This window comes from Populus nigra, chromosome 1, assembly GCF_951802175.1.
Source record: "Populus nigra chromosome 1, ddPopNigr1.1, whole genome shotgun sequence".
Classification (NCBI taxonomy): Eukaryota; Viridiplantae; Streptophyta; class Magnoliopsida; order Malpighiales; family Salicaceae; genus Populus; species Populus nigra.
This window is the reverse complement of record NC_084852.1, coordinates 5,863,530-5,876,973: the sequence shown is the minus strand read 5'-3', so window position 1 is coordinate 5,876,973 and position 13,444 is coordinate 5,863,530. Positions and strand designations below refer to the sequence as shown.

General features: G+C 31.2%; 1 protein-coding gene across 1 annotated transcript; it reads left to right on the top strand.

Moving 5' to 3' along the window:
• The first annotated feature begins 5,491 nt into the window (after positions 1–5,491).
• On the top strand, positions 5,492–7,856 carry LOC133702490 (indole-3-acetic acid-amido synthetase GH3.6). Its single transcript, XM_062126791.1, has 3 exons — positions 5,492–5,873; positions 6,068–6,996; positions 7,092–7,856. The coding sequence occupies exons 1-3, from the start codon at positions 5,551–5,553 to the stop codon at positions 7,673–7,675; spliced, it is 1,836 nt and encodes a 611-aa protein (XP_061982775.1). The 5' UTR covers positions 5,492–5,550; the 3' UTR covers positions 7,676–7,856.
• The last annotated feature ends 5,588 nt before the right edge of the window (positions 7,857–13,444 follow it).

The window sequence follows — 13,444 nt, the reverse complement described above, 5'->3', positions numbered from 1 at the left end:
ATAATAGCGCTCTTGTTTCATCAAGTAGTGGTGTTAGAGATTGTGCTATTAATCTAGTAAATGATGATGAAAAAGTATATGAAGTAAAAGTTATCGATAAAAGCTCAACCATTAAGGATAAATTAAACATTCATTCATTGATAGAGCCCATTTCAAACAAAAGGATAATAGAATGAAGGGTGACCTCTCAATATAATTATTTTGCTTCATGATGGTATTTTAAGTTTTATAATTATTTTTTAGTATGATGCTTACACAAGAGCAATGAAGAAGGTAGGGTCGAATGACATAGAGATATGAAAAAAGTATAAACTAAAATATGTCACACACTGTAATTGTGCAATGTATTTTGAATTTGTGGTATTAATTTTTTTTACAAGGTGCTCAAGATCCAATAAACAAAATTGAAATAAAAAACTCATGGTTTAATGAGCAAGCACAATGAAGGAGTGATCTTGTCTACCCACCATGCCAAGCACCTAGTAAGAGTTATTTGTGATATATTTTATTATTTTTCTTGAATTTTTAATTACGTGTTTATTAGTGAGACTTTAACAAACTATTTATTTTGCAAGAAGAAAAGTTAAGTTGAGAACCAACTCCAATGGAATTATATAAGAAAACTCACATAAAAAAGGGAGATAGGGGAAAAGGAGAAAAATCTTATCGATAAAAGAGCAAATGAGTTTGTTGTAAGTGTTTTGATAGTTACGTCTTGTTTAAGCTTGTTTATTTACATCAATAATATAAAATGTAATTGGATTTTGAAGCTTGATTTTTTTTGTTTTATAGGAGAGATATAATGCCATCATGGTTGAGAAATTTGGTAAAAACACTTTCACTTATCCTCCTCACGATTCTTAAGTGTGGTTGGAGGATGTTGCATGTGAAGGGCCTGGTAGAAATCAAATTTATGGTTTGTTTGTGGCATCACCTTGAAAATTGAGAAAAGGTTGTATTGTTTTAACTTTAGGCACATCATATTTTGGCCCAAGCTATTCATCACATGAATTTGATAAGATAGTGTAGAAAAAAGTTCAGGAGCAAGTGGTTGTTGAGATGAAAAAGATGAAGGCACAATGTTTAGAATGCATGGGGCTTAACTAAATGTAATTATAAGTTTACTTTTTTCCTTTCTCTATTAGACCTTTTGTTTCAACATCTTTCCCCCCTTCACCTCCACCTTCAACACCTCTGATATGATATACTAGGTATACTTCACCTTATTGATTTGATTATATTTCAATTGCAATTTGATTAATTTTCTACTGGCATCTCTTATTGTTCATTTCTACTTTTTTTATTAAAAAAAATGTAAGGAATTATGCCTATCTTATTGTTATGCACTATTTATATGAATTTGCTATTTAAATCTGTCAATTGTGAAAACTCTTAAATTTGTTCATTCAGCATTATTCATTGTGAAATTTGTATTTGTATAAGTCAACTTTTTGAGATAATTTTTATTATGGGTTTATTGTATATGAATTTGCACCATTTGTGGTTGTTGGTTTATTGTTAGAAAAGAATTGTTGACTTGAGGATCATAAAAAACAAAATTGAAATATCTGATGGAATACTGACAAAATCAATATTCCATTGGCAATTCCATAAAAAATCCACTTGAATGTTTGTAATCATTTTGAAACTTTGGATAAAACTTAGAGAATGTATAGCAACAAAATAGTTGATGGAGTAAAAAACTCAATGAGTTATTTTTTTATAATAGTATTTTGGCGCTATTAATTTCATCGACAAAGTTTTTCCTATATGCAACAAAATATTCCATCAACATTTTTAATTTTCTAGTTATGAAAATATATAAACCAATCACTTCATAATATATAAATACAATGCGGTAAGCTTGATAATTATATTCAACTCTTTGGATCACTCATTTCACTAGACCAACTAGATATTACTTGAAAATTTTAGATAAATCATTTCTCATTCACAAATAAAGTACTCGTTTAATGTAGTGGTGCCAAATTTTGAAAAAACATTTCGCTGCAAATTATTATTTTTTATTTTAAAATTATTTTAGAGTGCTGATGTCAAAAATATTTTTTAAAAATAAAAAACATATATTATTTTAATATATTTTCAAATAAAAAACATTATTTTTATCACCATTTAAAAACACCCTTAAAATATACTTTATCACCGGCTTTGAGATTGCCATGGTTCCAAAACTTAAACATTTTAATTGGGAAATTATGCTACTAGATATTATTAGAGTTCCTAACTCGTATAAAATTAGAACCCAACATGTGTGTTTGGTATTGTAGTAGCTGTTGTGGTTGTGGTTTGAAAAAAGTTATTTTATAAAAAGTACTTTTAGTTAAAGTTGAGTTGGTATTTATGTATGTTTGGATAAAACTGTGATTGAAATTGAGGTTGAACAAAAAATTATTTAATGTGTTTGGTTAAAAATACTTTTGAAATTGAGGTTATAAAATAATTTTAAAAAATATATATTAATATTAATGGTTTTTAATTTAAATATTTTAGATTTAATTATTGCTATTACATCATGAAATAAATAATACTTTATATAAAATATTTTTTATTGTTCCATTAAACTATCTGCAATTTGGGATTGCGATCAAATTCTACAAATGCTACGTGTTGAAGCGCTCTCCGTCTAATTTATGTAGTGTCATTGAATAATGTTAAACACTAGTTTTTCGAATAAAATACAATTAAAAAATAAAAATATTTTTTTTATTTTACTGGGTCGGACTCGATTTAATGCATCTTGAGCTTTGGACCGAACCCGATCCGGCCGGAATAGTGAAGCATGCCTCCACTGTTCACTGAACAGTGGATGCATGCTCCACTGTTCAGTGAACAATGTAGCATGGTTCATCTGCGCAAAGCAGCTCTGTCATGCTTTTCTTCCCCCTGCGTTTCAAACGTTTCAAGCGTAAAAATACTGTGGGATCTATGAATAGTGAACTATGTTTTTTCATTTATCAAACATGTTACATCTATATTTTAAACAAAACGTAAACGCAATCTCATTACTAAACGACCTCTAACAAGCTCCACCTTTTTCTAAGTAGGTAATGATACTTAGTGTTTAGTAAGGCAAGATGGTAGTCTTAATTTTTTATTTTAAATCCCCCTTAATTTTGTAGAACTTTATACACCAACTGTATGAAAATGGCCTCACAATATTGAAATTTATACTCTAGCTTCCACAAATGCAAGTCTCTATTCGTGCATACCTCTACCGAGACGGACCCCTGTTTTTACACATGGAAATGTTGGACGTTTGACAGACCATTTTCATGTGTAGATCATGTTTGCAAGTTTCGTAAAAGCAAAAATAGTTACTTTTCATATTTGTAGTCTGATAAACAGGAGCACAATTAGGGATTGCTTGGGGACTTGGCACCTCCAAAGTTGTGAAAGTTTTCAATATGGCTCTTAAAATTTTTGGGAAAACCTCAATTTAATCCTAAACCTATATGCTCATTTTCAATTGAGTCCCAAATCTATAAATCTTATCAATTACATTCCAAATATCTTAAAAAATCTCAATCAAGTCTTTGTTAACCTTCTTCAACATTTTGATCCATTTTTCTTCTAATTAATATTGTTTTAGTGCAAAGATATGTACATTATATAAAAAATGTTGATGTTCATGAACTTTCTACCATTTTTTTTTCTTAAAATCAACATCATTTTAGTGCATAAAATACACACATTAGACATAAGAAAAAAATTAATAAAATGACATGGTTAAGAAATGTATAAAATATTTGGAACCTAATTGATAAAATTTAGAGATTTAGGATGCAATTGAATATATATATGTATATATATATATATATATTAATATTAATTACTCAATAATACCAAAGACACGAGTAAAAACAAAAATAAAATTCATGACCATTAATAATAATAAAGAATATTTTTATTTTATATTTTTTTATTTTATATCTACTTATTTTTTTAAAATGAGTGGAGAAAGTCAATCATTGCAGCTCGAGCATTATATTATTTTTTTCAAAACTTTTTTTGAACACGTGTAAATTTATCGAGTAAGGCAGCCAGCTGGCAGGACCCACTTGGGTACTTCAAACAAGAAAAATCCCAGTTATTTTACCGTACATAAATACATCTCTCTTTATATCTCATTATTTCGACTTCTAAATACCGCGATAAATTGGTGTATTAAACGCCGTTCCTTAGTTACCTGGAAATGCAAGTAAAGACTGCCGGTATTTTGTGGGACACCCGTGGTACAAGCACGCATGGAACCGGTGGAATGCCTGCGGGTTTACCGGGAAATGCCGGTCAACGCGATGGTGTAAAACCGGGTGTTGCCGGTCAAGATGGCTCTCTTTTTATGGTCTTGAGAGGATACATTCTAAACGATTCCCTGTTTTCCTTGTACGGTATGCACGCTGCACCCTTACCTCCGCGTTACCTTTCTAGGAAAAAAGAAAAACAAAAGGAGTTCTAATTAAGTTCATTCTTTGAATTTTTTATATTAATTTTGACTTGTTAATTTAATTTAGTTGAATTAAGAAATTCATCACTTACACAATAATATGAAAAAAACCCTGTTTATAAGAAAATAGAGTCTTATTTGTGAGAATAAGGAAAAAGATGAAAAGAAAAAAAATTAGTAATTTTATTGTAAATTCAGTTTTAGTCTAGGATTTTTATGATTTATAAGTGATTTCAAACCACTGGTAGATCCTGTTTGTTTTTATGTTTTAAAAATATTTTTAAAAAAAATTAAAATTTTTTATTTTTTCATTTTAAATTAATATTTTTTAATGTTTTTAGATCATTTTGATACACTGATATCAAAAATAATTTTTTAAAAATAAAAATATATTATTTTTATATATTAAAAAAACACTTTAAAAAATAACCAAACTACACTCCCTAACATATTTTTTAAATTTAGATTCGGCATGTTCGTGTAACATTTCTCACTCATTCAATTTTTTAATTTTTAATTTATTTTTTTTATGATTAGACTATCAATTCGATGTTTAGCACTTAGCAGATGGTATAACCAGTAAAGTCATGGAAAAGTGGAACTCTTTTTAGCTTACTGAAAAAAAATCCAAAGGCAGCACGCTATTTGACTATGGAAACTCCTTTCTTTTTGTGTGTGACAAAGTTGTGTGCAGTCAAGGAAAATATAATGATCCAAAGGGAAACAAAATTAATGTCTTTACAACAATACCCTTTATTCTGCTCTTGAAATTGAAATAAATATTGTTTTTTAAAGTTTTTTTTTTACTTGAAAATATATTAAAATAATACTTTTTTAATTTTAAATATTATGTCAAAAACAAACTAAAAATATTAAAAAATTAATTTAAAATTATAAAAAATTTAACAAGCTTTGTGTTTGGTACTTTTGAATCCAAAAATAAAAAAATAAAAAATAGCCACCTTCATGCCTCTCCCTCTATATATATACACAACCTCCTCTCCTTTTTCCACACATCCAAAACACACTTTCTCGAGCATACACAACACTTTTTAAGATACATTTCTTTCAAAAGTGCAAAAACCATGCCTGAGGCACCAAAAAACACTTTGAAAACCTCTGATTACAACCTCGCTGAGAAGAACAAGATATCTCTTCAGTTCATTGAAGATGTTACCTCAAACGCTGATGAGGTCCAAAAGAAGGTTCTTGAAGAAATTCTCTCTCGCAATGCTCATGTTGAGTATTTGCTAAGGCATGGCCTTAATGGACAAACTAACCGCGAGACTTTCAAGAAAGCCGTGCCTGTGATTACCTATGAGGACATCCAGCCTGATATCAACCGTATTGCCAATGGTGATACTTCACAGATTCTCTGCTCAAAGCCCATTTCAGAGTTTTTGACGAGGTGGGTGTGTGCAAGCTTTGGTTATTAGTAACACGTTTACTACAATGTTTTGGCTTAGTGGGCTGTTTAAAATCTGTAGCTTTTTTGTGTTTGCGTGTCTCTCTGTGGGTTTGTTTTTGTAAATTTTTGTTGTAGCAGACTTCTGTACATCACTTATTGGCTGGTTTGGCTAAATGGTATGTTTTGATTTGTAGCTCTGGGACCTCAGGAGGGGAAAGAAAGTTGATGCCAACAATTGAGGAGGAGCTAGGGAGGAGATCACTGCTATATAGCCTGTTGATGCCTGTTATGACTCAGTTTGTTCCTGGCCTAGAAAAAGGCAAAGGAATGTACTTTTTGTTCATAAAATCTGAGGCTAAGACACCTGGTGGACTTGTGGCTAGGCCAGTTCTCACTAGTTACTACAAAAGCACCCATTTTAAGGATAGGCCTTATGACCCTTACACCAACTACACAAGCCCAAATGAAACCATTCTTTGCCCAGACTCTTACCAATCCATGTACTCCCAAATGCTTTGTGGCCTTTGCCAACACAAAGAAGTCCTCCGGGTTGGTGCTGTTTTTGCTTCTGGTTTTATTCGAGCAATCCGTTTCCTGGAAAAACATTGGAAACTTCTTGCCAATGATATCAGAACTGGCATAATTGACCCCCAAATCACCGATCCTTCTGTCCGAGAAGCAGTCATGAAAATCCTCAAATCTGATCCAAAACTTGCGGATTTTATCGAGGCTGAATGCAGCAAGGAATCTTGGCAAGGAATCATAACAAGGTTGTGGCCCAACACCAAGTATGTAGATGTTATTGTGACAGGCACCATGTCACAATATATTCCAACTCTTGATTACTACAGCAATGGGCTGCCTTTGGTCTGCACCATGTACGCATCCTCTGAGTGCTACTTTGGTGTTAATCTTAATCCTATTTGCAAGCCAAGTGAAGTGTCTTACACTCTCATCCCCACCATGGCCTACTTTGAGTTCTTACCAGTCCATAGAAATAATGGGGTCATTAATTCAGTTTCCATGCCTAAATCGCTCAATGAGAAGGAGCAACAAGAATTGGTTGATCTAGTGGATGTCAAGCTTGACCAGGAATATGAGCTTGTGGTCACAACTTATGCAGGTAAATGAACTCATCTCCAATGAATGCTCGCTCCTTTCTTTTTATTTTATCAGAGTCTGTCTTACTCTTACATATAAAAAAATCCTATCTTGTAGGTCTCTATCGCTATAGGGTTGGTGATGTGTTGAGAGTGGTTGGGTTCAAGAACAAGGCGCCCCGATTCAGCTTCATATGCAGGAAAAATGTAGTCTTGAGCATTGATTCTGACAAAACTGACGAGGTTGAACTGCAAAGTGCAGTAAAGAATGCTGTGAACCATTTGATCCCGTTCGATGCAACACTAGCCGAGTACACCAGCTATGCAGACACCACTACCATTCCAGGCCACTATGTGTTGTTTTGGGAGCTTAGCCTCAATGGATCAACCCCAATTCCTCCCTCAGTCTTTGAGGATTGTTGCTTGACCATTGAAGAGTCGCTTAACAGTGTATATCGCCAAGGACGTGCGTCTGATAAGTCAATTGGGCCACTCGAGATCAAGATTGTGGAGCCAGGGACTTTCGATAAGCTTATGGACTATGCCATCAGCTTAGGGGCATCAATTAACCAGTACAAGACCCCGAGGTGTGTCAAATTTGCACCCATTGTTGAGCTCTTGAACTCAAGGGTTGTGACTTGTTATTTCAGTCCGAAGTGCCCTAAATGGGCCCCTGGACACAAGCAATGGAGCAAGAATTGAAGGGCATAGAAATTTAGACCTTTGTCATTGATCTCGATTGCTGTTTTTAAAGCCATTTCAAGGGCATTGTTAAGCGCCCATTTTAGGTTAAGCCGTGCCTTGCTGCATTTCCTTTTTCCTTCTTATTTTGTACTTGAATTTTTTAGCAGATGTTTAATATGCATAGTGACTTGTGGATTAATTAGCAATGTATAAAAACACTTCCTGCTCCAAGGAAAGCAGCTGCTGCTGCTGCTGCTGCCGCCTTCTTCTTCTTCTTCCCTCATTTTTAGTTGGTTCTTTTTCCTTGCAAAGATCATCACATTTTATAAATGGGAAATTGACTCTTAATTTGAGACAGGAATCTTGCCCAATTAAAGTCCCATGAGTCTTAATTACTGTACTGAAACGGCAAACTCCACCGAATGAAATGGAGTCCTATCTTTATCTACTATTTTTAGGATAAAGCATACCAACTTTTGCCATAGCCGGTGACTTTTGTAATTTGACAGAGGATATATTTTAAAAGTATTTTTTATTTTAAAATGTATTAAAATATTTTTTATTTTTGATATAGTATATTAAAATTTAAAAAAATTAAAAAAATTTAATTAAATAATTTTTCTAGACAAATGTATTTTTGTCCAAGAATAAGCAGACTTTTGTCCCATATATGCCAATTCCCCCCCCCCCCCCCCCCAAAGTGACTGGCACAACTACTAGGCACATCTCCATCTCCTCTTTGCTTTGCTTGACTTCTCATTAAATGGTGTGCTCTAAAGTAGCCAATTGTACGATGGAACAAACAGCATCAGTGAAAAAAGAAGATCATCAAGAACAATTAATTCCAGGGGATCTCAAGTGAACGCCACGCTTGAGTGGAGCTTAATTAGCCGAACCTAGACTCTCCTGTCAGCCTAATTGAGAAGTCCTCCAATTCAAGCCATTTCAGATTATTAAGTAGTTTTCCACTCACTGCCTTGGAGTGGGAGTTTGTGATGCTAGCACTTGACAAACAACGATATTACATCTGCATGTTTATAATGCTGTATTTTTTATTTAAAAATATATTAAATTATAAAAATAAATAATTTGACAACTAGGGTATCAAGGCGTATGTCTATACGTGATTTGATGTAATGTTAAATAACAGTATGGGGTAAATGATGAGAGTGTGAGTTGGACTGGGTCGTGAAAATGGTCAAAAGACAGCACTGTTGATAGGGCAGGGAGTGTTTGTCTTGGAGTGGCAGGACCGATAAGGCAGAATCAGTCGCTGTTCCCTTTCGCCATTGCCATTGCCTGGGAAAACTAACCAAAATCAGTTCTTGTTTTTTCAGAACGCACAGTCTGTCATCATGCCCCAGAAAAAAAAGAGAGACGATCCTCAGATTTTAGATAAATAAAGAAGAACACAAAATCGTTTATTTTAAATGATTTAAAAATAATAAAAATTTAATTTCTTTTAAAAATATTTTTGAGATGAAAAAACAAAAAATGCTATACTTTACGATAAGGTGATATCTGTGTTTCTTTTGTTTCAGGTGCATGTTTGCTGCGCCTCTGCATGCGTGGGTATACTTGAGCTATTTAGAAACTAAATGCTTACTTCTGATTAATTTTAAAGCAAACTTTACATATCCAAACTAATGCATTTAAGAAAAAATATATTTTTTCTCACAGCTTTTCTCAAGATTCAAACCCAATTGAAATATATTAATTTACAAGGTTTCGAAAAGTATATTTTTAATACAATTTAATCAATTTATGGTATTTTTGGCACTTTCACTTATTTTATTGTGTGACAAGTTTTCATAAAACAAATATGAAAAAGAAAAAAAGAGTTCAGGTGGTGAAATAAGAAGAACGAGAGAACAAGGGACTAAGGTAATTATGAACTAAGCATAATATGAGAGATTATGCAAATGAGAAAAGGAAAAATAAATTCAAGAATCAAGTAAAATTAGAAAATTATTGAAAAAAATCCTACATGTTAAGAAGAGAAAAATTAATTAATTAGAAACCCATAATTAAGGAGGAAACGATGTAAAATTTCCTAATATTATTCTACAATTTAGTTTTTCTTGATTTGTAAAGATCCTACAGATAATATAACTAGCAGCCATTCCCACAAAAATAAAATGAAAGGATACAAATAGAGATTAAAAGGAGATGCTCTAGAAAAATAATCTAGCAGAAACCCTAGCACAATATAAGAAAAAAAAGAAAGAAAAAAAAACAATAGCAACTAGAAAATCTAGTAGTGGTAGCCACCTTCTTAGTGTCGTATCTCTGAGCACAATAAAGGGTGACTATCAGTGCCCACACCAACAGAGAAAGGAAGAAGTCTTTTAGGTTGCAAGGTAGTCCATATGCCTCTTTGTCTTGGTGGCGCATGGAACGAAGCTCAAATAGAAAACCTATCATTTTGCGTGTGAATAATATGCACCAACACTATTTTTTTCAGCCATTTTTTATCCTTGCTCCCTTCGGTTCAATTCTGGTTGACTTCAACAACTCATTAAGGTTAATTAATCCCATATGTGATTTATTTGTTATTTGAACAATTTTTATTTATTTATTTTATTAGATTTCAAATCATAAATGTATGTTGATGTCGATGTTATTTTGAATAATTTTATAATGTGTTCATAATTTTATTCTCATGTTTGATTATGCTCGTTTATATCAATTGTGATAGGTGAAAATATTTGTAGTTATTTATAATAGATATACTTTGGTAAAATAATTAATTTGTGGTTGATTTATATAAATTGAATAATTAACATAAATGACTCAAAACTCGAGTCTTCTTCAATTATTATTTAAAACCTTGCCCCCATAAAAGAAAAAAAGGATTTGGAATCGTTGTTAAGCCAACATCTCAAATTACTATTCTAGAAATATTTATATCTAATAAGCATGTGTAATATTAGTATGTATGAATAATATGTATTTTTATTTTTAAAATCAAATAATAATATAATTTATCCTAGGCACGATGTTTTAAGATGTTTTTTTTGTTTAAAGTATTATTTAAAGGTCATGTTAAGACTACTTAATGACGCTTGAGAATTGAGTTAAACTTTGGCTAGGAGCATTATAAGGTCATATAGGGATAAAGTCTAAGGTGTCCGAATATGAGGGCAAAATGAGGTTTGGGGTATCGAGGGATTGAGAAATTATTAGGTAATGTGGAAACATTTTTCCTCCACTCGTGTAAAAGTAAGACCTACCATGATAACCATTAATGAATCTCATTTTTATGTGAGCAAAAGAGTATTGCTCTATAAAATAAGTCTTACTTTCACATGAGTGGATGAATAATGATTTCAGCAGATGATGAGTTGTTTGTTACTTAATTTTTAACTATCTTAAATAGCTAAAAACATGTTGAAAAGTCGAGTTTTAAACTTTTAAATAAAATCCCTCTATTTTTTAACCAATTTTCACATGAAAACATTTAAAAAAACAGTAGAAACATCACCATGCCCATTTATAGCCTTCAAATAGCAAAAAATGGGTTAAAAATCACAAAAACAACCCAAAGCTATAAAATTTCCAAAGCCATAATCTATTTTTTCTAGCAAGATAAAGACCAAAAACTACTACAATCAAACTTCTTTGATACTAAATTTAGCCAATCTTGTTGCTGAAATCAAGACATCCGACAACTTTTTTTCTTTTCTGCTAGTTTCCAACAACTCTTTTCTCGCTCAAACTTGAAAATTGAAAAATAAATAAAATAAAATTTTAGACCAAAATATAAATTTTCATGAATTTGGGATTAACCATGTATTTTTTTGCATTTTACATTTTAGTCCTTTTCTTTTAATTCAATCTTTCTACCATGATTTCAAACTTAATATCATCTAATTAGGGTTCACAATTAAAAAAAAATCGAGGAAAAATTAAAAAATGATGAAAAAAAAAGTTGAGGAGGTGCTTTCCTATTCATATAAAAAAATAAAGCATTATAAAAAAAACAAAACAAAAACTCAATTACTTTTAATTGTTTGTATAATTACTTTCAAGGGTTTGGGTTGTGATTTACTAAGTAAAAAATATATTTACTCGTAAATCACATGATGTTATGATGCATTACTTTATATAATGACACATAAAAGTACATAATTAATCTTATGGAAAGAATATATATATATATATATATATATATATATATATATATATATCACTTAATAGGTAAATCAAATGTAAATTTTCTTCTTTTTAGATTTTAACAACTCGATCAATTGTAACTCGTACAAAACAGAAATTAGAAATGATAAATATTATTGCAAGCCTTGGTTGGCTCCTCTCGTGTAGTAGAGATCATAGGAGTGCACGAAATAACAAGTATCGATTCATGGATGAATGTATTTTCAGAAAAAAAATAAATGTCTAATTTCAGACAAGGGACGAGTCAAATGATTGATTTTTCTTGTCAGCATGATTGATGGATTGTGAAGGGACATGGAATTGTTTCTTTCTGTCTTGTGCATGAATTTGGGCCAACCCTAACCCTTAACCCATAACTTTTATGCTTATCTTTTGCTATTCTAACCATCTGGAAAGCACCTGCTGAAGAAAAATGAGGATTGATTGAGACTTTGAGGGTGATTGAGCCATTGCTTTAATTAACAAAGCAACTAAGCCAGCAATGACTCTGAATGTAGCCATTTATGGTTTTCAGTGATGCTGATAATGGGACAAAGTTGATTTATTTTGATAGACAATGAGAGCTCAACAACAACAGTGAGCTCAAACATGGCTTCGAAGACAAAATGAGAGTAGCTTTTTCTCTCTTTCTTTGTAAATTATAGGGTTCAATTCATCCACAAAGATGTAGTTATATGTTTCAGTGAGTCAATATCTTGAGGTTGGGGGAATCCACTACAGCTCCCCAAAATCCAGTGTTGAAAATCAGTGTCTCCTTTGCCTGAATAGCAACAAACAAACAAGTTGAAAGAAAGAAAGAATCTCTTCCAAATTATTAATCACTCAAAGTGTTCAAAGTGGGTCCAAAAACTTTAGGTAAAACAAAACCAATAAAATTGACAAAAATCATGAGGCGATGTATTGGTAATGCCTTTCCGGTTTACATTAATTTCAAAAAACATGTTTTTTTCCTATTTGTTTGCTGGAAAATAGTTTTTTTTTGAAAAGTGAATTCCGAGAAAGTGAATTCCAAGAAAGTGAATTATTTTCTGATGTTTAGTAGTGTAATGAAAAATAAGTTGGAAAACACTTTCCAGTGTTTGATTGTCATGAAAAATGAGTTAGAAAATAACTTATTAATGTTTTATTTTTCTCAAGTTTATTAAAATAATGAGGAAAAAATCTTACAAATTAAAAAGTTGAATGAGAATGAAATTAAAAAAAATTTAATAAATTATCTCAAATAAAATAAATAATAATCAAAATAATAAAGATCAAATCTAAAAAAAAAAGATGAAGAAATTAAAATAATAATAATTAACATTTCATAAATTACTTCAAATAAAATAAGTAACAATCAAAAATATTAAGGATCAAATTTGATAGATAAAAAATTTCAATAAAAAATGATAAGGGAAAAGCAAATAACAATTATAAAAATGAGGACCAAAGTTAATATAAAAATTAAATTTTAAGAGATGAAATTGAAAAATAAATATTCAAAACAAAAAAAATATATATATATATATATATATATAGCAATCAAAATTTTGAGAGCCAAATTTGATATAATCAGTAAATAATATAACATTTCTAAATTTTTCACAACTTCTGAAAAGTGTTTTCCGCCCA